Source organism: Oncorhynchus masou, unplaced genomic scaffold (genome assembly GCF_036934945.1).
Source record: "Oncorhynchus masou masou isolate Uvic2021 unplaced genomic scaffold, UVic_Omas_1.1 unplaced_scaffold_2331, whole genome shotgun sequence".
Taxonomy (NCBI): domain Eukaryota; kingdom Metazoa; phylum Chordata; class Actinopteri; order Salmoniformes; family Salmonidae; genus Oncorhynchus; species Oncorhynchus masou.
Window position 1 is genome coordinate 31266 of NW_027008793.1, and position 26235 is coordinate 57500.

At 46.4% G+C, this 26235-nt stretch overlaps 1 protein-coding gene across 1 annotated transcript; it reads left to right on the top strand.

Moving 5' to 3' along the window:
* Window positions 1-1305: 1305 nt before the first annotated feature.
* On the top strand, window positions 1306-23457 carry pdia2 (protein disulfide isomerase family A, member 2). The gene is made up of 11 exons (XM_064960699.1): window positions 1306-1922; window positions 4861-5082; window positions 5893-6026; window positions 9402-9539; window positions 9711-9827; window positions 9962-10087; window positions 18059-18250; window positions 18915-19035; window positions 22652-22833; window positions 23074-23187; window positions 23322-23457. The coding sequence occupies exons 1-11, from the start codon at window positions 1694-1696 to the stop codon at window positions 23376-23378; spliced, it is 1632 nt and encodes a 543-aa protein (XP_064816771.1). The 5' UTR covers window positions 1306-1693; the 3' UTR covers window positions 23379-23457.
* The last annotated feature ends 2778 nt before the right edge of the window (window positions 23458-26235 follow it).

Consider the following 26235-nt stretch of genomic DNA (forward strand, 5'->3'; position numbering starts at 1 on the left):
CATGGCCCCATTTATTCTTTCCTTTCAACGGATCAGTCGTCCTGGTCCCATTACAGAAAAACAGCCCCAAAGCATGATGTTTCCACCCCCATGCTTCACAGTAGGTATGGTGTTCTTTGGATGCAACTCAGCATTCTTTGTCCTCCAAACACAACGAGTTGAGTTTTTACCAAAAAGTTATACTTTGGTTTCATCTGACCATATGACATTCTCCCAATCTTCTTCTGGATCATCCAAATGCTCTCTAGCAAACTTCAGACGGGCCTGGACATGTACTGGCTTAAGCAGGGGGACATGTCTGGCACTGCAGGATTTGAGTCCCTGGCGGCGTAGTGTGTTACTGATGGTAGGCTTTGTTACTTTGGTCCCAGCTCTCTGCAGGTCATTCACCTGGTCCCCCCGTGTGGTTCTGGGATTTTTGTTCACCGTTCTTGTGATCATTTTGACCCCACGGGGTGAGATCTTGTGTGGAGCCCTAGATCGAGGGAGATTATCAGTGGTCTTGTATGTCTTCCATTTGCTAATAATTGCTCCCACAGTTGATTTCTTCAAACCAAGCTGCTTACCTATTGCAGATTCAGTCTTCTCAGCCTGGTGCAGGTCTACAATTTTGTTTCTGGTGTCCTTTGACAGCTCTATGGTCTTGGCCATAGTGGAGTTTGGAGTGTGACTGTTTGAGTTTGTGGACAGGTGTCTTTTATACTGATAACAAGTTCAAACAGGTGCCATTAATACAGGTAACGAGTGGAGGACAGAGGAGCCTCTTAAAGAAGAAGTTACAGGTCTGTGAGAGCCAGAAATCTTGCTTGTTTGTAGGTGACCAAATACTTATTTTCCACCATAATTTGCAAATAAATTCATAAAAAATCCTACAATGTGATTTTTTGGATTTTTTTCCTCATTTTGTCTGTCATAGTCAAAGTGTACCTATGATGAAAATTACAGGCCTCCCTCATCTTTTTAAGTGGGAGAACTTGCACAATTGGTGGCTGACTAAATACTTTTTTGCCCCACTGTATATATGTGTGTGTGTGTGTGTGTGTGTGTGTGTGTGTGTGTGTGTGTGTGTGTGTGTGTGTGTGTGTGTGTGTGTGTGTGTGTGTGTGTGTGTGTGTGTGTGTGTGTGTGTGTTTGAACTGAGCTACCGTTTCTACTCCAGTGAAATGTGACACTTTGTGATTGGCCATTTAAGATTGGGATTCGGATTCTGATTGGTCGGTAGTGAGACCAGTAGTATTCTGACACACACACACGCACCTGTTGTGCTCGTCAGAGGAGACTGTGTTATCAGTTGTGTGTGGCAGTGAGACAGAACAAAGGAGATACAGAACAGAGTGTGACCAGTGGACAGGAGAGACAGAACAGAGGAGAGACTGGAGACAAGAGAGACAGAACAGAGGAGAGACTGGAGAAGGGAGAGACAGAACAGAGGAGAGACTGGAGAGAGGAGAGACAGAACAGAGGAGAGACAGGACAGAGGAGAGACTGGACAGAGGAGAGACAGAACAGAGGAGAGACTGGAGAGAGGAGAGACAGAACAGAGTGTGACCAGTGGACAGGAGAGACAGAACAGAGTGTGACCAGTGGACAGGAGAGACAGGACACTGCGTGACTTGTGGACAGGAGAGACAGGACACTGCGTGACCAGCAGAACAGTTCGTGACGAGGGTTATTCTCCATCAGCATCATCACCATGCGGTTCTGTGTGGTTCTAGTAGCCGTGGTTCTGGTTCTCCATGTGTCCCGGACCGAGACGGCGGAAGACACCAGTCCAGAACAGACCAACGCAGCAGAACAAGAGACGGAGCCGGAGAAGAAAGAGAAAACGACTGAGATAGAGGAGGAGAAGGACGTGATGGTTCTACACATCAATAACTTCCAAAGGGCCCTGAGTGAAAACAAGTTCCTGCTGGTTGAGTTCTGTGAGTAGCAACATAGTGAAGGTTAAGGTTAGTTACCTAGTCATCTGGGTTAGGGTTAGTCACCTAGTCATCTTGGGTTAGGGTTAGTTACCTCGTCATCTGGGTTAGGGTTAGTCACCTAGTCATCATGGGTTAGGGTTAGTCACCTAGTCATCTTGGGTTAGGGTTAGTCACCTAGTCATCTGGGTTAGGGTTAGTCACCTAGTCATCTTGGGTTAGGGTTAGTCACCTAGTCATCTTGGGTTAGGGTTAGTCACCTAGTCATCTTGGGTTAGGGTTAGTCACCTAGTCATCTTGGGTTAGGGTTAGTCACCTAGTCATCTTGGGTTAGGGTTAGTCACCTAGTCATCTTGGGTTAGGGTTAGTTACCTAGTCATCTTGGTTAGGGTTAGTCAACTAGTCATCTTGGGTTAGGGTTAGTCACCTAGTCATCTGGGTTAGGGTTAGGGTTAGTCACCTGTCATCTTGGTTTATGGTTAGTCACCTAGTCATCTGGGTTAGGGTTAGGGTTAGTCACCTGTCATCTTGGGTTAGGGTTAGTTACCTCGTCATCTGGGTTAGGGTTACTCACCTAGTCATATTGGGTTAGGGTTAGTCACCTAGTCATCTTGGGTTAGGGTTAGTTACCTAGTCATCTTGGTTAGGGTTAGGCACCTAGTCATCTTGGGTTAGGGTTAGTTACCTCGTCATCTGGGTTAGGGTTAGTCACCTAGTCATCTTGGGTTAGGGTTAGTTACCTAGTCATCTGGGTTAGTGTTAGGGTTAGTCACCTAGTCATCTTGGTTAGGGTTAGTCATCTAGTTATCTGGGTTAGTGTTAGGGTTAGGCACCTAGTCATCTTGGGTTAGGGTTAGTCACCTAGTCATCTTGGGTTAGGGTTAGGGTCACCTAGTCATCTTAGGTTAGGGTTAGTCACCTAGTCATCTTTAGGTTCTTGGGTTATTAGTCACCTAGTCATCTTGGGTTAGGGTTAGTCACTTGGTTAGGGTTAGTCAACTAGTCATCTTGGGTTAGGGTTAGTCACCTAGTCATCTGGGTTAGGGTTAGGGTTAGTCACCTGTCATCTTGGTTTATGGTTAGTCACCTAGTCATCTTGGGTTAGGGTTAGTTACCTAGTCATCTGGGTTAGTGTTAGGGTTAGTCACCTAGTCATCTTGGTTAGGGTTAGTCATCTAGTCATCTGGGTTAGTGTTAGGGTTAGTCACCTAGTCCTCTTGGGTTAGGGTTAGTCATCTAGTCATCTTGGGTTAGGGTTAGTCACCTAGTCATCTTGGGTTAGGGTTAGATACCTAGTCATCTGGGTTAGTGTTATGGTTAGTCACCTAGTCATCTTGGGTTAGGGTTAGTCATCTTCATCTTGGGTTAGGGTTAGTCACCTAGTCATCTGGGTTAGTGTTAGGTTAGTCACCTAGTCATCTTGGGTTAGGGTTAGTCACCTAGTCATCTGGGTTAGTGTTAGGGTTAGTCACCTAGTCATCTTGGGTTAGTCATCTTGGGTTAGGGTTAGTCACCTAGTCATCTTGGGATAGGGTTAGTCATAGTCATCTGGGTTAGTGTTAGGGTTATCACCTAGTCATCTTGGGTTAGGGTTAGTCACCTAGTCATCTGGGTTAGTGTTAGGGTTAGTCACCTAGTCATCTTGGGTTAGGGTTAGTCACCTAGTCATCTGGGTTAGTGTTAGGGTTAGTCACCTAGTCATCTTGGGATAGGGTTAGTCACCTAGTCATCTGGGTTAGTGTTAGGGTTAGTCACCTAGTCATCTTGGGTTAGGGTTAGTTAGTCATCTGTTAGGTTAGTTAGTCACCTAGTCATCTTGGGTTAGGGTTAGTCACCTAGTCATCTGGGTTAGTGTTAGGGTTAGTCACCTAGTCATCTTGGGTTAGGGTTAGTCACCTAGTCATCTGGGTTAGTGTTAGGGTTAGTCACCTAGTCATCTTGGGATAGGGTTAGTCACCTAGTCATCTGGGTTAGTGTTAGGGTTAGTCACCTAGTCATCTTGGGTTAGGGTTAGTCACCTAGTCATCTGGGTTAGTGTTAGGGTTAGTCACCTAGTCATCTTGGGTTAGGGTTAGTCACCTAGTCATCTTGGGATAGGGTTAGTCACCTAGTCATCTGGGTTAGTGTTAGGGTTAGTCACCTAGTCATCTTGGGTTAGGGTTAGTTACCTAGTCATCCTGGCCAGTTGTACAATTAATTTGAAACCTTCTCTTCATCCTCATGACTCTATAACTCCCTAACCCTAACCCTCGTCATCCTGGCCAGTTGTACTATTCATTTGAAACCTTCATCCTCATGACTCTATAACTCCCTTACCCTAACCCTCGTCATCTCTCAGCACCATTATTTGTTTCTCACCCTGACCTTAACACTCGTCATCACTAAGGACCCTTATCAGCTGAATGTTCACATGTTCTCTCCAACTGCAGCACATGTTAATTCTCCCAGGGCTACCTCTACCTGAGGTTAAGGTTAGGAGGAGTTACCATGGTTACCAGGGCTATCTCTACCTGAGGTAAAGGTTAGGAGGAGTTACCAGGGCTACCTCTACCTGAGGTTAAGGTTAGGAGGAGTTACCAGGGCTATCTCTACCTGAGGTTAAGGTTAGGAGGAGTTACCAGGGCTATCTCTACCTGAGGTTAAGGTTAGGAGGAGTTACCAGGGCTATCTCTACCTGAGGTTAAGGTTAGGAGGAGTTACCATGGCTATCTCTACCTGAGGTTAAGGTTATGAGGAGTTACCATGGTTACCAGTTTAGCCTCAACTGACTCTGGATCTGATCTGGTATATTTGCATTTTATCATTCATTTGCCATATGCAATTGTGTGTGTGTGTGTGTGTGTGTGTGTGTGTGTGTGTGTGTGTGTGTGTGTGTGTGTGTGTGTGTGTGTGTGTGTGTGTGTGTGTGTGTGTGTGTGTGTGTGTGTGTGTGTGTGTGTAGATGCTCCGTGGTGTGGTCACTGCCGTCAGTTGGAGCCGGTGTATGCGGAGGCAGGGGGGGTGTTGAAGGGAGAGAGAAAAGAGGGAGAGAGCGAGGGATACCGTCTGGCTAAAGTGGATGCTGCAGAGGAGAAGGAGCTGGCAGAAGAGTTTGATGTCGGAAGTTTCCCAACCATCAAACTGTTCACCGACGGAGACAGAAACAACCCCATCGACTTCACTGGTAATAACCTCTAGCCTCTGACCTCTGACCTCTAACCCTACTGACCCTAAACCCAACCATCAAACTGTTCACCGACGGAGACAGAAACAACCCCATCGACTTCACTGGTAATAACCTCTAGCCCCTGACCTCTGACCTCTGACCTCTAACCCTACTGACCCTAAACCCAACCATCAAACTGTTCACCGACAGAGACAGAAACAACCCCATCGACTTCACTGGTAATAACCTCTAGCCTCTGACCTCTGACCTCTGACCTCTAACCCTACTGACCCTAAACCCAACAATCAAACTGTTCACCGACGGAGACAGAAACAACCCCATCGACTTCACTGGTAATAACCTCTAGCCTCTGACCTCTGACCTCTAACCCTACTGACCCTAAACCCAACCATCAAACTGTTCACCGACGGAGACAGAAACAACCCCATTGACTTCACTGGTAATAACCTCTAGCCCCTGACCTCTGACCTCTGACCTCTAACCCTACTGACCCTAAACCCAACCATCAAACTGTTCACCGACGGAGACAGAAACAACCCCATCGACTTCACTGGTAATAACCTCACTGACCTCTGACCTAACCCTACTGACCCTAAACCCAACCATCAAACTGTTCCCCTGACCACTGGTAATAACCTCTGACCTCTAACCCTACTGACCCTAAACCCAACCATCAAACTGTTCACCGACGGAGACAGAAACAACCCCATCGACTTCACTGGTAATAACCTCTAGCCCCTGACCACTGACCTCTGACCTCTAACCCTACTGACCCTAAACCTAACCATCAAACTGTGTGTGTTTTAGGGAAGAGGACAGTGCAGGGTATTGTCCAGTGGTTGAAGAGGCGGTCAGGTCCTAGTGCCGTGGTGTTAGAGACGACTGATGCCGCTTCAGAACACATCAGCCTTCACAACGTTACAGTGCTGGGGTTCTTCACTGTGAGTACCCTGACCCCTGGTCTCCAACCCTGACCCTGACCCCTGGTCTCCAATCCTAACCCTGACCCCTGGTCTCCAACCCTAACCCTGACCCCTGGTCTCCAACCCCTGGTCTCCAACCCTGACCCCCCCTGGTCTCAAAATCCCTAACCCCTGGTCTCCAACTGACCCCTGGTCTCCAACCCTAACCCTGACCCCTGGTCTCCAACCCTGACCCTGACCCCCCCTGGTCTCCAACCCTGACCCTGACCCCTGGTCTCCAACCCTGTCTCCTAACCCTGACCCTGACCCCCTGGTCTCCAACCCTGACCCTGACCCTGACCCCTGGTCTCCAACCCTAACCCTGACCCCCCTGACCCTGGTCTCCAACCCTGACCCTGACCCCTGGTCTCCAACGCTGACCCTGACCCTGACTCCTGGTCTCCAACCCTAACCCTTTGACCTCTAATCCCTGACGTCTGTCTGTCTGTCTATCTGTCTGTCTGTCTAGAGACTATAGTGTCTGTACAACAGTCTGAACATTAGACGAGAGACTATAGTGTCTGTACATAGTAATCTACATTAGATTTTATTTTTGATTATTCAGGTTCACCGTCACCATTTCTCAGTTGATTTGAATGTTGTAAATCCCAGTGTAAATCCCAGTGTAAATCCCAGTGTAAATCCCAGTGTAAATCCCAGTGTAAATCCCAGTTTAAATCCCAGTGTAAATCCCAGTGTAAATCCCAGTGTACATCCCAGTGTAAATCCCAGTGTACATCCCAGTGTAAATCCCAGTGTACATCCCAGTGTAAATCCCCCAGTGTAAATCCCAGTGTACATCCCAGTGTAAATCCCAGTGTAAATCCCAGTGTACATCCCAGTGTAAATCCCAGTAAATCCCAGTGTACATCCCAGTGTACATCCCAGTGTAAATCCCAGTGTAAATCCCAGTGTACATCCCAGTGTAAATCCCAGTGTAAATCCCAGTGTACATCCCAGTGTAAATCCCAGTGTAAATCCCAGTGTAAATCCCAGTGTACATCCCAGTGTACATCCCAGTGTAAATCCCAGTGTAAATCCCAGTGTAAATCCCAGTGTACATCCAGTGTAAATCCCAGTGTAAATCCCAGTGTACATCCCAGTGTAAATCCCAGTGTAAATCCCAGTGTACATCCCAGTGTAAATCCCAGTGTAAATCCCAGTGTACATCCCAGTGTAAATCCCAGTGTAAATCCCAGTGTAAATCCCAGTGTACATCCCAGTGTAAGAACAGTTTAAAGCCTCAAAAGACGATCCAACTTCAGAGCTGACAACTCGCGTCTGACCTTCCTCTCTTTCTATCTCACGCGTCTGACCCTCGTCTCTTATATCTGAACATTTTAAGGCCTACACCAATAGAACCCACCATCATACCTTCATCAGAACACCCTAGTCAGGTCAATACCAACTAAACAGGCCTACACCAATAGAACAATTTAGCATTAGCACTGGAGTGATAGATGTGCAAGAAGAGATACTGGGTTGCAAAAGTGCAATAAGATAAATAACAATATGGGGATGAGGTAGTTGGATTGGCTATTTACAGATGGGCTGTGTACAGGTGCAATGATTGGTAAGCTGCTCTGACAGCTGATGCTTAAAGCTAGAGAGGGAGATATAAGACTCCAGCTTCAGTGATTTTTGCAATTTGTTCCAGTCATTGCCAGCAGAGAACTGGAAGGAAAGGAGGCCAAATGAGGTGTTGGCTTTGGGGGTGACCAATGAAATATACCTGCTGGAGGGCATGCTACAGGTTGGTGTTGCTATGGTGACCAGTGAGCTGACATAAGGTGGGGCTTTACATAGTAAAGACTAAAAGATGACCTGGAGCCAGTGGGTTTGGCAACGAATACGTAGCGAGGCCAGCCAACGAGAGCATACAGGTCAGTGTGGTGGGTAGTGTATGGGGCTTTGGTGACAAAACGGATGGCACTGTGATAGACTGCATCCAATTTGCTGAGTAGCGTGTTGGAGGCCATTTTGTAAATGACATCACCGAATTCAAGGATCGGTAGGATATTCCGTTTTACGAGGGTATGTTAGGCATTGTGAGTGAAGGAGGCCTTGTTGCGAAATAGGAAGCCGATTCTAGATTTATTAAAGTGACCATTATTAAAGTGGCCAGTGATTTAAAGTCTATGTATATAGGCAGCAGCCTCTAATGTGCTAGTGATGGCTATTTAACAGTCTGATGGCCTTGAGATAGAAGCTGTTTTTCAGTCTCTCGGTCCCCGCTTTGATGCACCTGTACTGACCTCGCCTTCTGGATGATAGCGGGGTGAACAGGCAGTGGCTCGGGTGGTTGTTGTCCTTGATGATCTTTTTGAGCTTCCTGTGACAGGTGTTGCAGGTGTCCTGCAGGTGTCCTGGAGGGCAGTTAATTTGCCCCGGTGATGCGTTGGGCAGACCGCATGACCCTCTGGAGAGCCCTGCAGTTGCGGGAGGTGCAGTTGCCGTACCAGGCGGTGATACAGCCGTTAAAAATGCTACCAATTGTGCATCTGTAGAGGTTTGTGAGTGTTTTAGGTGCCAACTTGACACAACTATGGGAAGCATTGCAGTCAACATGTGCCAGCATCCCTGTGGAACACTGTCGACAACTTGTAGAGTCCTGCCCTGACGGATTGAGGCTGTTCTGAGGGCAAAAGGGGGTGCAACTCAACATTAGGAAGGTGTTCCTAATGTTTTATCCCCTCAGTGTACATCATTTACACACACAGAACAATGCGTGTCTCAGACAGATCCAGTTCAGAGGCCTTCATCAGCAGCAGATTTTAATGTGTTTATGCAACAAATGTTATTGAGTCGTATCATCCTCTAATCTAACCAAATGTTAGTGCATCGAAACAAACCGTATCGATTCATCCTCTAATCTAACCAAATGTTAGTGCATCGAGTCGTATCGCATCGAAACAAACCGTTTCGATTCATCCTCTAATCTAACCAAATGTTAGTGCATCCTCTAATCTAACCAAATGTTAGTGCATTGAGTCGATCGCATCGAAACAAACCGTATCGATTCATCCTCTAATCTAACCAAATGTTAGTGCATCGTATCGCAAACCGTATCGATTCATCCTCTAATCTAACCAAATGTTAGTGCATCGTTCGAAACAAACCGTATCGATTCATCCTCTAATCTAACCAAATGTTAGTGCATCACCAATATGTTTGAAACTAAAAATGTTAATCGTATTGTTCATCCTGTTTCAAATCAGAGCCAATATGTCTAAATTGTACAGATGTCTGTCTGTCTGTCTGTCTGTCTGTCTGTCTGTCTGTCTGTCTGTCTGTCTGTCTGTCTGTCTGTCTGCTCTATATATAATCTATCTGTCTATCTGATCTGTCCACCAGAGTCTGGAGAGTGAGGAGGCCAAGGTGTTCTATAGTGTTGCCATGGAGATGGTTGACATGGTGTTCGGGGTGACAACCAGTCCAGAGGTCTTCCAGAAATATGAAGTAAAGAACAATAGAGTGGTGCTGTTCAAGAAGGTGAGGAGCTCTGACCTCTAACCCCTGACAGCTAACCCCTGATCTCTAACCCCTGACCTCTAAACCATGACTTCTAATGTGTGTGTGTGTGTGTGTGTGTGTGTGTGTGTGTGTGTGTGTGTGTGTGTGTGTGTGTGTGTGTGTGTGTGTGTGTGTGTGTGTGTGTGTTAGTTTGACGAGGGCAGGGTAGACCTGTCTGTGTCCGAGGAGGAGAAGGTGGGTAAAGAGGAGCTGACTGTCTTCATCAGGACCAACAGTCTGGAGCTGGTCATAGAGTTCAACGAGCAGGTACACACACACACACACAAACACATACACACATACACATACACACATACACATACACACACACACATACACACATACACACATACACACATACACACAGCCTATTGAGTGTGTTGTGTCTGTCTATCCTGCAGAATGCGGATAAGATCTTTGGTTCAAAGGTTCACACCCACACCCTCCTGTTCATCAACTCTACAGTCCAGGAGCAGAAGAGCCTTCTGACTGAATACAGCACCGTGGCCAGGGTCTTCAAGGGCAAGGTATTATACTATACACAACTATAGAAATACTACTACTGTTATACATTTATATAATGGGTGGGTCTAATCCTGATTGGTTAAAACCGCATTACAGCCGGCGTCTATTCCACAAGTTACCACCGGCTAAATCTATGATGTTAAAATACCTATTTACTCTGTTCCATCTGACTGCGCTATCCACTGCCTCTTCAGCCCGGCCAGGCAATTTATAAACTTGATCTCCACTAGTCTTTTAGACTATCATTTAGTTCTCAACAGCAGAGATTTGTATAAACCTTGCTGTCTGTCTCTCTGACATTGTTTCAATATTCAAATTTGATCTCCAGTAATTTTTTTATTTTATTCACTTCACCTTTATTTAACCAGGTATTTATATATATATATTATATATATATATATATATATAACCCTAACACTTTATTTAACCAGGTATTTATATATTATATATATAACCCTAACCCTTTATTTAACCAGGTAGGCCAGTTGAGAACAAGTTCTCATTTATAACTGCGACCAAGATAAAGCAAAGCAGGGCGACACAAAACAACAACACAGAGTAACACATGGAGTAAACAAGCATACAATACAATAGAAAAAAGAAAGTTTATATACAGTGCATGCAAATGGCGTGAGGAGGTAAGGCATTAAATAGGCCATAGTAGTTAAGTAATTACAATTCAGCAGATTAACACTGGAGTGATAGATGAGCAGATGACGATACCTTTGTCTGTACTTTATACCTTGAAGCTATTTTATCGCACCTAGAAACCTTATCCTACTCCTCCTCTTTTCCTCTGGTGATGTAGAGGTGAATCCAGGCCCTGCAGGCCCTAGCTCCACTCCTAATCCCCAGGCGCTCTCTTTTGATGACTTCTGTAACCGTAAAAGCCTTGGTTTCATGCATGTTAACATTAGAAGCCTCCTCCCTAAGTGTGTTTTATTCACTGCTTTAGCACACTCTGCCAACACTGATGTGCTGTGTCTGAATCCTGGCTTAGAAAGACCACCAAAAATTCAGACATTTTCTTCCCTAACTACAACATTTTCAGACAAGATAGAACTGCCAAAGGGGGCGGTGTTGCAATCTACTGCAAAGATAGCCTGCAGAGTTCTGTCCTACTATCCAGGTCTGTACACAAACAATTTGAAGTTCTACTTTTAAAAATCCACCTCTCTAAAAACAAGTCTCGCACTGTTGCTTCCTGCTATAGACCACCCTCTGCCCCCAGCTGTGCTCTGGACACCATATGTGAACTGATTGCCCCCCATCTATCTTCAGAGCTCGTGCTGCTAGGCGACTTAAACTGGAACATGCTTAACACCCCAGCCATCCTACAATCTAACTTGATGCCCTCAATCTCACACAAATGATCAATGAACCTACCAGGTACTTTCCCAAAGCCGTAAACACGGGCACCCTCTTAGATATCATCCTAACCAACTTGCCCTCTAAATACACCTCTGCTGTCTTCAACCAGGATCTCAGCGATCACTGCCTCATTGCCTGCATCCGTAATGGGTCAACGGTCAAACGACCTCCACTCATCACTGTCAAACGCTCTCTGAAACACTTCAGCGAGCAGGCCTTTCTAATCGACCTGGCCGGGGTATCCTGGAAGGATATTGATCTCATCCTGTCAGTAGAGGATGCCTGGTTATTTGAAAAAAATGCCTTGCTCACCATCTTAAATAAGCATGCCCCTCCCCCAAAAATTAGAACCAGGAACAGATATAGTCCTTGGTTCACTCCAGACCTGTCTGCCCTTGACCAGCACAAAAACATCCTGTGGCATTCTGCATTAGCATCGAATAGCCCCTGTGATATGCAACTTTTCAAGGAAGTTAGGAAGAAATATACACAGGCAGTTAGAAAAGGCAAGGCTTTTTACAATTGATGACCGCTGGCAGTGGTTTTTTAAGGCTGTCACCACCGATAAATCCACTATAATTGAGAATTTCAATAACCATTTCGGCTGGCCATAAGCAGTACGGCTTGCCATGCTTTCCACTTGGCTACCCCTACCCCAGTCAATTGCCCGGCACCCTCCACAGCAACCCGCCAAAGCCCCCACCATTTCTCCTTTAACCAAATCCAGATAGCTGATGTTTTCAAAGAGCTGCAAAATCTGGACCCCTACACATCAGCCGGGCTAGACAATCTGGACCCTCTCTTTCTAAAAGTATCTGCCGAAATTGTTGCAACCCCTATTACTGTTCAATCTCTCTTTCGTATCGTCTGAGATTCCCAAAGATTGGAAAGCTGCCGCGGTCATCCCCCGCTTCAAAAGGGGTGACACTCTAGACCCAAACTGCTACAGACCTATATCTATCCTACCCTGCCTTTCTAAGGTCTTCGAAAGCCATGTTAAAAAACAGATCACTGACCATTTAGAATCCCACCATACCTTCTCCGCTATGCAATCTGGTTTCAGAGCTGGTCATGGGTGCACCTCAGCCACGCTCAAGGTTCTAAACGACATCATAACCGCCATCGATAAGAGACATTACTGTGGAGCCGTATTCATCGACCTGGCCAAGGCTTTCGACTCTGTCAATCACCACATTCTTATTGACAGACTCAACAGCCTTGGTTTCTCAAACGATTGCCTCGCCTGGTTTACCAACTACTTCTCTGATAGAGTTCAATGTGTCAAATCAGAGGGCCTGTTGTCCGGACCTCTGACAGTCTCTATGGGTGTGCCACAGGGTTCAGTTCTCGGGCCGACTCTTTTTTCTGTATACATCAATGATGTTGCTCTTGCTGCTGGTGATTCTCTAATCCACCTCTACGCAGACGACACCATTCTGTATACTTCTGGACCCTCCTTGGACACTGTGTTAACCTAACCTCCAGACGAGCTTCAATGCCATACAACTCTCCTTCTGTGTTCTCCAACTGCTCTTAAAACTAAATGTAAAAGTATTTAGTAAAACTAAATGCATGCTATTCAATCGATCACTGCCCGCACCTGCTCGCCCGTCCAGCATCACTACTCTGGACTGCTCTGACTTAGAATAAGTGGACAACTACAAATACCTGGGTGTCTGGTTAGACTGTAAACTCTCCTTCCAAACTCACATTAATAAGACTAGGCATAATACTGCCCCCTTTGGATGAATTGCGTGCCCATAGTAAACTGAAAAAAAATCTGTCCAAAATTGCTAATATATGCATATAATAATAATTATTGGATAGAAAACACTCTAAATCTTCTAAAACCGTTTGAATTATGTCTGTAAGTATAATAGAACTCACAGGGCAGGCAATCTCCCAAACTAGTTTTGGCAACCTGAAAGTTGGGGCAACTTTACATCATCGCCCCCACCCTTCCCAACCAGCTATGGATCTGGGAACACTTTCTATGTCTTCCACTAGATGTCCTCATTCAGTAGAGTGTTTAAATGTGCAAATCCCGCGAGCTTTGACCCTTTGGGAGGCAAAAGAGTGGGTGTTGCAAGAAAATACATGCGCGTTAAGGGAGCGAACTGGACACAGAGCTTCCTCTGTTCCAGAATGCCTGAGAAGAATTGCTTTTGTCCGGTTGAATCGCCAATTGTTTTGTACGTTTATAACATCCTAAAGCTTGATTCTGCACTTAGTTTGACCAGTTTAGTTGACATATAATATGTAATTTTGAAGTTTAGATGCGCAACTGTTCGGGACCAGAAGTCTTTTTGGATGCATTTCAGCTGAAAGTGTTAGCATATGCTAATACAAAGACACACGACTTGAAACCAAACGATGTATTGGGTAAGTATGACTCCTTCCACTACATTCTGATCGAAGACCATCAAAGGTAAGGGAATATTTATGTTGTAATTTTGTATTTCTGTTGACTCCAACATAGCGGAGAAATATTGCTTACGTCTGAGCGCCGCCTCAGATTATTGCCTAGTGAACGAATTCTGTAATGTTAAAAATAAATGTAACACAGCGGTTACATTAAGAAGCAGTGTATCTTTCTAACTATATGTGTCACACCCTGACCATAGTTTACTTTGTATGTTTCTATGTTTGGTTGGTCAGGGTGTGATCTGAGTGGGCATTCTATGTTGGATGTCTTGTTTGTCTATTTCTATGTCTGGCCTGATATGGTTCTCAATCAGAGGCAGGTGTTAGTCATTGTCTCTGATTGGGAACCATATTTAGGTAGCCTGGGTTTCACTGTGTGTTTGTGGGTGATTGTTCCTGTCTCTGTGTTTTGCACCAGATAGGGCTGTTTTCGCATTTCTTATTTGTTATTTTGTTAGTTTATCGTTTAGTATAGTTTCTTTAATTAAATAAAATGAATAACAACCACACTGCATTTTGGTCCGCTCCTCCTTCCCACAACGAAAGCCGTGACAGAATCACCCACCACAACAGGACCAAGCGGCGTGGTAACAGGCAAAAGCAACAGCAGGAGCAAAATAAAGAGGAATGGACATGGGAGGACGAATTGTTTGGAGAAGGACCCTGGGATCAGCCTGGAGAATATCGCCGTCCCAAAGAAGAACTGGAGGCGACGAGAGCTGAGAGGCGCTGGTATGAGGAGAAGCAACAGCAGCAGCAGGAGCAACAATATCGGGACTACACTACTTGGGAGGAAATAGACAGGTGGGCGGTCGACCCAGGGAGAGTGTCGGAGCCCGCCTGGGATTCACTGGAGCAGTGCGAAGAGGGTTATAGGAGAATGGAGATGGCGAAGCAAGCACGGCGGCGCGGAAGGAAGCCCGAGAGTCAGCCCCAAAAATTTCTTGGGGGGGGCTCACAGGGAGTAGGGCTACGCCAGGTAGGATACATGCGCAAACTTCCTGTGCTTACCGGGGGGCTAAAGAGACCGGGCAGGCACCGTGCTATGCTGTGGAGCGCACGGTGTCTCCAGTGCGGCTGCATAGCCCAGTGCGGTACATACCAGCTCCTCGTATTGGCCGGGCTTGAGTGGGCATCGAGCCAGGTAAGGTTGGGCAGGCTCGGTGCTCAAGAGCTCCAGTGCGCCTGCACGGTCCGGTCTATCCAGTGCCACCTCCACACATCAGTCCTCCGGTGGCAGCTCTCCGCACCAGGCTTCCTGTGCGTGTCCTCGGCCCAGTACCACCAGTGCCAGCACCACGCATCAGGCCTACAGTGCGCCTCGCCTCTCCAGATTTATGGATATAAATGGCAAATTATTGAAAAAAACATAAATGTACTGTGTAACATGTTATATTACTGTCATCTGATGAAGATTTTCAAAAGGTTAGTGAATGATTTTTATTTTAATCCTGCGTTTGTGATTGCATCTTTTGTTCGACAAAATGGCTGTATATCGTCTGTGTCTTTGTGGTGGTTTGACATAAATATGTGCTATGTTTTCGTCGTAAAACATTTTAGAAATCTGACTCACTGGGTAGATGAACAAGGTGTTTATCTTTCATTTGAGCTATTGGACTTGTTAATGTGTGGAGGTTAAATATTTCTAAGAATATTTTTGCATTCCATTCGCCACTGTTCCAGCTGAACGGGGGATGTGGCGTTCCCTGAGGGGAACGCCTCGCGTCAACGGGTTTTAAGCATCCAAAATTAAATCTAGAATCGGCTTCCTGTATCGCAACAAAGCATCCTTCACTCATGCTGCCAAACATACCCTCGTAAAACTGACCATCCTACTTTGGTGATGTCATCTATAAAATAGCCTCCAACACTCAACAAACTGGATGTAGTCTATCACAGTGCCATCCTTTTTGTCACCAAAGCCCCATACACTACCCATCATTGCGACCTGTACGCTCTCGTTGGTTGGCCCTCGCTTCATACTCGTCGCCAAATCCACTGGCTACAGGTTATCTACAAGTCTCTGCTAGGTAAAGCCCGCCTTATCCCAGCTTACTGGTCACCATAGCAGTACCCACTTGTTTTCCTTCCAGTTCTCTGCTGCCAATGACTGGAACGAATTGCAAAAATCTCTGAAGCTGGAGACTCACATCTCCCTCACTAACTTTAAGCACCAGCTGTCAGAGCAGCTTCAACAGCCCATCTATCACCCCCATATTTATTTATTTATTTTGCTCCTTTGCACCCCAGTATCTCTACTTGCAAATCAAATCAAATCAAATCAAATTTATTTATATAGCCCTTCGTACATCAGCTGATATCTCAAAGTGCTGTACAGAAACCCAGCCTAAAACCCCAAACAGCAAGCAATGCAGGTGTAGAAGCACGGTGGCTAGGAAAAACTCCCTAGAAAAGCCAAAACCTAGGAAGAAACCTAGAGAGGAACCAGGCTATGTGGGGTGGCCAGTCCTCTTCTGGCTGTGCCGGGTAGAGATTATAACAGAACATGGCCAAGATGTTCAAATGTTCATGGTCGAATAATAATAAGGCAGAACAGTTGAAACTGGAGCAGCAGCACGGCCAGGTGGACTGGGGACAGCAAGGAGTCATCATGTCAAGTAGTCCTGGGGCATGGTCCTAGGGCTCAGGTCAGTTGAAACTGGAGCAGCAGCACGGCCAGGTGGACTGGGGACAGCAAGGAGTCATCATGTCAGGTAGTCCTGGGGCATGGTCCTAGGGCTTCCTCCGAGAGAGAGAAGAAGAGAATTAGAGAACGCACACTTAGATTCACACAGGACACCGAATTGGACAGGAGAAGTACTCCAGATATAACAAACTGACCCCAGCCCCCGACACATAAACTACTGCAGCATAAATACTGGAGGCTGAGACAGGAGGGGTCAGGAGACACTGTGGCCCCACCCGAGGACACCTATAACCCCACCCACTTTGCCAAAGCACAGCCCCCACACCACTGGAGGGATATCTTCAACCACCAACTTACCATCCTGAGACAAAGCTGAGTATAGCCCGCAAAGATCTCCGCCACGGCACAACCCAGGGGGGGGGGGCGCCAACCCAGACAGGATGACCACATCAGTGAATCAACCCACTCAGGTGACGCACCCCCCCCAGGGACGGCATGAGAGAGCCCCAGCAAGCCAGTGACTCAGCCCCTGTAATAGGGTTAGAGGCAGATAATCCCAGTGGAAAGAGGGGAACCGGCCAGGCAGAGACAGCAAGGGTGGTTCGTTGCTCCAGAGCCTTTCCGTTCACCTTCCCACTCCTGGGCCAGACTACACTCAATCATATGACCCACTGAAGAGATGAGTCTTCAGTAAAGACTTAAAGGTTGAGACCGAGTTTGCGTCTCTGACATGGGTAGGCAGACCGTTCCATAAAAATGGAGCTCTATAGGAGAAAGCCCTGCCTCCAGCTGTATACTACTTGCACATTCAGTATACTACTTGCACATTCATCTTCTGCCGATCTACCATTCCAGTGTTTAATTGCTATATTGTAATTACTTCGCCACCATGGCCTATTTATTTCCTAACTTACCTCATTTGCACTCACTGTATATAGACTTTTTGTTTTCTTTTGTTCTACTGTATTATTGACTGTATGTTTTGTTTATTCCACGTGTAACTCTGTGTTGTTGTATGTGTCGAATTGCTACGCTTTATCTTGGCCAGGTCGCAGTTGCAAATGAGAACTTGTTCCCAACTAGCCTACCTGGTTAATCAAAGGTGAAATAAAAAAATAGAAAAAAATATAAACAGTATACTACATTATACTACTAATATATACAGTATACTACTACTACACACTACTATATAAAGTCTACTACTACTACACACTACTATATACAGTATACTACTACTACACACTACTATATAAAGTCTACTACTACTACACACTACTATATACAGTATACTACTACTACACACTACTATATGCAGTATACTACTACACACTACTATATTCAGTACATTGTTCAGCAGCAGATTGTCATGGTTTTTCAAGGTTTTCGTTGGTATGGGCATTGACGTGTGTGTGTGTGTGTGTGTGTGTGTGTGTGTGTGTGTGTGTGTGTGTGTGTGTGTGTGTGTGTGTGTGTGTGTGTGTGTGTGTGTGTGTGTGTGTGTGTGTGTGTGTGTGTGTGTGTGTGTGTGTAGGTATTGTTCATCATTATAGATGTAACGGGACCAGTCAGTCATGTCCTGAAGTACTTCGGTCTTTCCGAGGGCGACGCCCCCGCTGTACGCATCATCAATACCGACACCGCCAAAAAGTTTGCTCTGATTGGGCAGATAACGACCGCCACGCTCCAAACGTTCTGTCAGGGAGTTCTGGACGGAACCATGAAGGTAAACAACCACCCACACACCCAACCAATCACATCACTCCTACTACTAGCGCTAACTAATCACATAACACCTACTACTAGACTTAGCCAATCACATCACTCCTGATCCTACTGCCAACATATCACCCCTACTACTAGAGCTAGCCAATCACATCACCCCTACTACTAGAGCTAGCCAATCACATCACCCCTACTACTAGAGCTAGCCAATCACATCACCCCTACTACTAGAGCTAGCCAGTCACATCACTCCTACTACTAGAGCTAGCCAGTCACATCAGTCCTACTACTAGAGCTAGCCAGTCACATCACCCCTACTACTAGAGCTAGCCAATCACAATACTCCCACCACTATAGCCAGCCAACCAGTTCACACGTATACCCCTACAGCCACACTGGGTGTAAAGTTTAGATGTCAGGATTAGGGTCTAACTGTTTGTTATGGTTCCAGGCCCACTTTCTCAGTGAGGATGTACCTGAGGACTGGGATAAGGGTCAGGGGTTAGGGGTCAGGAGTCTAAGGTTAGAGGTCAGGGGTTAGAGATCAGAGATTAGTGGTCAAGGATTAGAGATGAGAGGTTATGGGTTAGAGGTCAGGGGTTAGAGGTTAGATGTTAGTGGTTAGAGGTCAGGGGTTAGAGGATAACTGTGTGTTGTGGTTACAGTCTCACCTGCTAAGCGAGGAGGTACCAGAGGACTGGGATAAAGGACCCATTAAAGTTCTGGTCGGGAAGAACTTTGAGGCTGTCGCCCTCGACAACAACAAGAATGTCTTCGTAGAGTTCTGTAAGTCAACTATTCCTGTATCAATTATCAGCAGTTTAACTTCCAAGGCGTGACATAATAAATCCTCTCTGTACTACAGATTACTGCTAAACTAAAGGAAGCACTTGAGTAAATGAGGGATACAAAGTATATTGAAAGCAGGTGTGCAGGTGTGGTTCCTGAGTTAATTAAGCAATTAACATCCCATCATGCTTAGGGTCATGTATAAGAATGCTGGGCAGGCCATTATTTTGGCAACCATGGCTCTGCTCCCATAGGATGACAATGCCCCCATCCACAGGGTATGAGTGGTCGCTGAATGATGTAAACCATATGCCATGGCCGTCTCAGTCACCAGAGCTCAACCCAATTGAACACTTACGGTTCTGGAAGGGCAGAGTCAGTGTTTTTCAACGTCAACAAAATAAACTCTTTATTGTGGAAGAATGGTGTCGCATCCCTCCGACAGAGTTCCAGACACCTGTAGAATCCGAGGTGAAGCTGTTTGGCTGGTCGTCTTTATTGTGGAAGAATGGTGTCGCATCCCTCAGACAGAGTTCCAGAAACCTGTAGAATCTGGTCGTCGTGGTGAAGACTTATTAACACACCATTTTGGTGTTTCCTCTATTTAGCCAGTTACCTGTCGCTAGTGGTGTTTCCTCTATTTTTTTTTTTTTTTTTTTTTTCACCTTTATTTAACCAGACAACACAGAGTTACACATGGAGTAAACAATTAACAAGTCAATAACACAGTAGAAAAAAGGGAGTCTATATACATTGTGTGCAAAAGGCATGAGGAGGTAGGTGAATAATTACAGTTTTGCAGATTAACCCTGGAGTGATAAATGATCAGATGGTCATGTACAGGTAGAGATACTGGTGTGCAAAAGAGCAGAAAAGTAAATAAATAAAAACAGTATGGGGATGAGGTAGGTAAAAATGGGTGGCTATTTACCGATAGACTATGTACAGCAGCAGCGATCGGTTAGCTGCTCAGATAGCAGATGTTTGAAGTTGGTGAGGGAGATAAAAGTCTCCAACTCCAGCAATTTTTGCAATTCGTTCCAGTCACAGGCAGCAGAGAACTGGAATGAACGGCGGCCAAATGAGGTGTTGGCTTTTTTGGGATGATCAGTGAGATACACCTGCTGGAGCGCGTGCTACGGGTGGGTGTTGCCATCGTGACCAGTGAACTGAGATAAGGCGGAGCTTTACCTAGCATGGACTTGTAGATGACCTGGAGCCAGTGGGTCTGGCTACGAATATGTAGCGAGGGCCAGCCGACTAGAGCATACAGGTCGCAGTGGTGCGTGGTATAAGGTGCTTTAGTGACAAAACGGATGGCACTGTGATAAACTGCATCCAGTTTGCTGAGTTGGAAGCAATTTTGTAGATGACATCGCCGAAGTCGAGGATCGGTGAATCGTTTTACTAGGGTAAGTTTGGCGGCGTGAGTGAAGGAGGCTTTGTTGCGGAATAGAAAGCCGACTCTAGATTTGATTTCCGATTGGAGATGTTTGATATGAGTCTGGAAGGAGAGTTTACAGTTTAGCCAGACACCTAGGTACTTATAGATGTCCACATATTCAAGGTCGGAACCATCCAGGGTGGTGATGCTAGTCAGGCGTGCGGGTGCAGGCAGCAAACGGTTGAAAAGCATGCATTTGGTTTTACTAGCGTTTAAGAGCAGTTGGAGGCCACGGAAGGAGTGTTGTATGGCATTGAAGCTCGTTTGGAGGTTAGATAGCACAGTGTCCAAGGACGGGCCGGAAGTATATAGAATGGTGTCGTCTGCGTAGAGGTGGATCAGGGAATCGCCCGCTGCAAGAGCAACATCATTGATATATACAGAGAAAAGAGTCGGCCCGAGAATGGAACCCTGTGGCACCCCCATAGAGACTGCCAGAGGACCGGACAGCAGGCCCTCCGATTTGACACACTGAACTCTGTCTGCAAAGTAGTTGGTGAACCAGGCAAGGCAGTCATCAGAAAACCCGAGGCTACTGAGTCTGCCGATAAGAATATGGTGATTGACAGAGTCGAAAGCCTTGGCAAGGTCGATGAAGACGGCTGCACAGTACTGTCTTTTATCGATGGCGGTGATGATATCGTTTAGTACCTTGAGCGTGGCTGAGGTGCACCCGTGACCGGCTCAGAAACCAGATTGCACAGCGGAGAAGGTACGGTGGGATTCGAGATGGTCAGTGACCTGTTTGTTGACTTGGCTTTCGAAGACCTTAGATAGGCAGTGCAGGATGGATATTGGTCTGTGGCAGTTTGGGTCCAGGGTGTCTCCCCCTTTGAAGAGGGGGATGACTGCGGCAGCTTTCCAATCCTTGGGGATCTCAGACGATATGAAAGAGAGGTTGAACAAGCTGGTAATAGGGGTTGCGACAATGGCGGCGGATAGTTTCAGAAATAGAGGGTCCAGATTGTCAAGCCCAGCTGATTTGTACGGGTCCAGGTTTTGCAGCTCTTTCAGAATATCTGCTATCTGGATTTGCGTAAAGGTGAACCTGGAGAGGCTTGGGCGAGTAGCTGCGGGGGGGGGCGGTAGCTGTTGGCCGAGGTTGGAGTAGCCAGGCGGAAGGCATGGCCAGCCGTTGAGAAATGCTTGTTGAAGTTTTCGATAATCATGGATTTATCGGTGGTGACCGTTTTACCTAGCCTCAGTGCAGTGGGCAGCTGGGAGGAGGTGCTCTTGTTCTCCATGGACTTCACAGTGTCCCAGAACCTTTTGGAGTTGGAGCTACAGGATGCAAATTTCTGCCTGAAGAAGCTGGCCTTAGCTTTTCTGACTGACTGCGTGTATTGGTTCCTGACTTCCCTGAACAGTTGCATATCGCGGGGACTATTCGATGCTTTTGCAGTCCGCCACAGAATGTTTTTGTGCTGGTCGAGGGCAGTCAGGTCTGGAGTGAACCAAGGGCTATATCTGTTCTTAGTTCTGCATTTTTTGAACGGAGCATGCTTAACTAAAATGGTGAGGAAGTTACTTTTAAAGAATGACCAGGCATCCTCAACTGACGGGATGAGGTCAATGTCCTTCCAGGATACCCGGGCCAGGTCGATTAGAAAGGCCTGCTCACAAAAGTGTTTTAGGGAGCGTTTGACAGTGATGAGAGGTGGTCGTTTGACTGCGGCTCCATAGCGGATACAGGCAATGAGGCAGTGATCGCTGAGATCCTGGTTGAAGACAGCGGAGGTGTATTTGGAGGGCCAGTTGGTCAGGATGACGTCTATGAGGGTGCCCTTGTTTACAGATTTTGGGTTGTACCTGGTGGGTTCCTTGATGATTTGTGTGAGATTGAGGGCATCTAGCTTAGATTGTAGGACTGCCGGGGTGTTAAGCATATCCCAGTTTAGGTCACCTAACAGAACAAACACTATGTTTCCTCTATTTAGCCAGTTACCTGTCGCTAGTGGTGTTTCCTCTATTTAGCCAGTTCCATGTCGCTAATGGTATTTCCTCTATTTAGCCAGTTCCCTGTCGCTAGTGGTGTTTCCTCTATTTAGCCAGTTCCCTGTCGCTAGTGGTGTTTCCTCTATTTAGCCAGTTCCCTGTCGCTAGTAGCTAGCTAAGTGTAAGTTGAGCTAGCTAGCGAACGTTAGCTAAAGATAGTGTGCCTGTGTGTAGATGCCCCATGGTGCGGTCACTGTAAGGAGCTGGCTCCTGTCTGGGAGAAGCTGGCAGAGAAGTACGCTGACCAGGATGACATCATCATTGCCAAGATGGATGCCACGACCAATGAGGTGGAGGGAGTGTCTGTGTCTGGCTTCCCGACACTACGATACTACCCTGCTGGAGAAGACAGCAAGGTAACCTTTAACCCATAACCTCTGACCTTAACCTCTGACCCTGGAGGGAGTCACACACAATCTATCGGAAGGATAGAAAGACTACACTAACACCTCGATCACAAACTACACTGTGTGTGTGTGTGTGTGTGTGTGTGTGTGTGTGTGTGTGTGTGTGTGTGTGTGTGTGTGTGTGTGTGTGTGTGTGTGTGTGTGTGTGTGTGTGTGTGTGTGTGTGTGTGTGTGTGTGTGTGTGTGTAGGAGGTAGAGTACAGTGGGACCAGAGACTTGGAGACGTTTGCTATGTTCCTGGACAATGGAGGACAGCTTCCGAAGGTGGAAGAGGAGGATGAGGATAATGAAGATGAAGAGGAGGTGAAGTTGAACTTACCTGACTAATTATGCAAACCCCTCCCACTCTAAGCTGTTCTGACCAATCCCATGTCACTGTTAATACAAACACCTCCCACTCCAGCTCTCTTGACCAATCCCCTCTCTCCTTCTGACAGGTCACTGATGAGTCATCGCCACTGCCAGCCAATGAGACGTCTAAAGACGAGCTGTAAAGTCAGAGCACCGAACCGATCAAGAGTAGTTTATTGGTTTCTATGGTTTCTCTTGGTTTAATAATAAAAGTGATTTGATTCTGAAGTCTGGAGTGGCAAGTCTTTATAGAGGAGAGGAGAAGAGGAAACAAGGAGAGGAAACAAGGAGAGGAGACGACGAGAGGAAACAACTTTAGACTGTTGAGATGCACACAGAGATAGAGACATAGACAGAGAGAGACAGAGATAGAGACACACAGAGACAGAGACAGAGATCGGGACACAGATAGAGACAGAGACCAAATTAAATGTTATTTTTGACATGCGCTGTATACCTAACCGATCTGCTATAAAGACCTTACCGTGAAATGTTTACTAACAAGCCCTTAACCAACAATGCAATTTTAAGAAAAAATAGTTACTAAATAAAATAAATATAAATAAAATAAAAACAAAATAAAATAAAAAGTTACACAATAAAATAACAATAACGAGGTTATTGGCGGCGGCAAGGTAGCCTAGTGGTTAGAGCAGGTAGCCTAGTGGTTAGAGCAGGTAGCCTAGTGATTAGAGCAGGTAGCCTAGTGGTTAGAGCAGGTAGCCTAGTGGTTAGAGCAGGTAGCCTAGTGGTTAGAGCAGGTAGCCTAGTGGTTAGAGCAGGTAGCCTCGTGGTTAGAGCAGGTAGCCTCGTGGTTAGAGCAGGTAGCCTCGCGGTTAGAGCAGGTAGCCTAGCGGTTAGAGCAGGTAGCCTAGCTGTTAGAGCAGGTAGCCTAGCGGTTAGAGCAGGTAGCCTAGTGGTTAAAGCGTTGGGCCAGTAACCGAAAGGTTGCAAGATTGAATCGCCGAGCTGACAAGGTAGAAATCAGTCGTTCTGCCACTGAACAAGGCAGTTAACCCACGGTTCCAAGGCCGTCACTGAAAATAAGAATCTGTTCTTAATAACTGACTTGCCTGAAGACGTTGTTACCTATTTGTTAATAAAGCCAGTTTGTTATTTAGATTTATTTCTGTTTTTAGAGGGAGAGAAACCAAAAGCCTGCCGCCACCTCCCAGTTACGGTTGGCAACCAGCATCTATAGCAAGCAGTTTGCACTGTGATGCAGTGTCTTAGACTACTGTGCCACTCAGGTGCAATGTGACTGGTTGATACAGGCTACAGTAAGAGCATTTCCACCCGAATTGAAGTCCAAGTTTCTCTTAGAATAAAAACCTTCAAAACAGCTTCAGTAAGTAATACCGAAGTCGTGCACAATTATCATTTTCTATGTAGGTTTATGTAGGTTTATGTTGCCCGTTCATTAACGTGTATAAACATAGGATGTGTGTGTATAAACAGGATATGTGTGTAAAGTATAAACAGGATATGTGTGTAAAGTGTAAACAGGATATGTGTGTTAAGTATAAACAGGATATGTGTGTAAAGTATAAACAGGATATGTGTGTATAAACAGGATGTGTGAAGAAGATACTTAAATATCCATTGTCAGTTAGAGACACAGTAGCGCCTTGGGACCCAAAATCAAAATCAGTGCTCTAACTCCCCCTTGTGGTGGTCTGGAGCAGCACAGTAGCGCCTTGGGACCCAAAATCAGTGCTCTAACTCCCCCTAGTGGTGGTCTAGAGCAGCACAGTAGCGCATGGGACCCAAAATTACATTTACATTTACATTTAAGTCATTTAGCAGACGCTCTTATCCAGAGCGACTTACAAATTGGTGAATTCACCTTCTGACATCCAGTGGAACAGCCACTTTACAATAGTGCATCTAAATCATTAAGGGGGGGGTGAGAAGGATTACTTATCCTATCCTAGGTATTCCTTGAAGAGGTGGGGTTTCAGGTGTCTCCGGAAGGTGGTGATTGACTCCGCTGTCCTGGCGTCGTGAGGGAGTTTGTTCCACCATTGGGGGGCCAGAGCAGCGAACAGTTTTGACTGGGCTGAGCGGGAACTGTACTTCCTCAATGGTAGGGAGGCGAGCAGGCCAGAGGTGGATGAACGCAGTGCCCTTGCTTGGGTGTAGGGCCTGATCAGAGCCTGGAGGTACTGCGGCGCCGTTCCCCTCACAGCTCCGTAGGCAAGCACCATGGTCTTGTAGCGGATGCGAGCTTCAACTGGAAGCCAGTGGAGAGAGCGGAGGAGCGGGGTGACGTGAGAGAACTTGGGAAGGTTGAAAAAAATCAGTGCTCTAACTCCCCCTTGTGGTGGTCTCTAACTCCCCCTTGTGGTGGTCTGGAGCAGCACAGTTGCGCCTTGAGACCCAGTGCTCTAGCTCCCCCTTGTGGTGGTCTGGAGCAGCACAGTAGCGCCTTGGGACCCAAAATCAGTGCTCTAACTCCCCCTTGTGGTGGTCTGGAGCAGCACAGTAGCGCCTTGGGACTCAGTGCTCTAAAAGCACAGTGCTCTACCCAAAATCTCCCCTCCCCTTGTGGTGGTCTGGAGCAGCACAGTAGCGCCTTGGGACCCAAAATCAGTGCTCTAACTCCCCCTTGTGGTGGTCTGGAGCAGCACAGTAGCGCCTTGGGACCCAGTGCTCTAACTCCCCCTTGTGGTGGTCTGGAGCAGCACAGTAGCGCCTTGGGACCCAGTGCTCTAACTCCCCCTTGTGGTGGTCTGGAGCAGCACAAGGACGAGTCAAGTAGTGACACAGGGAAACGTACTCAACCACAAATGACCTCTAAGTCAGAATAACACTTTTAGTGGAGCCACTGTAAACTTCCTTCTGCCGAAAGTACGACCATATTTCCCTCAGATACACAAAGAATTCCAAAACAAACCCAATTTTATTAAACTCCTAAATCTACTGGGTGAAATTCCAGTCTGACATCACAGCAGCAAGATTTGTGACCTGTTGCCACAAGAAAAGGGCAACCAGTGAAGA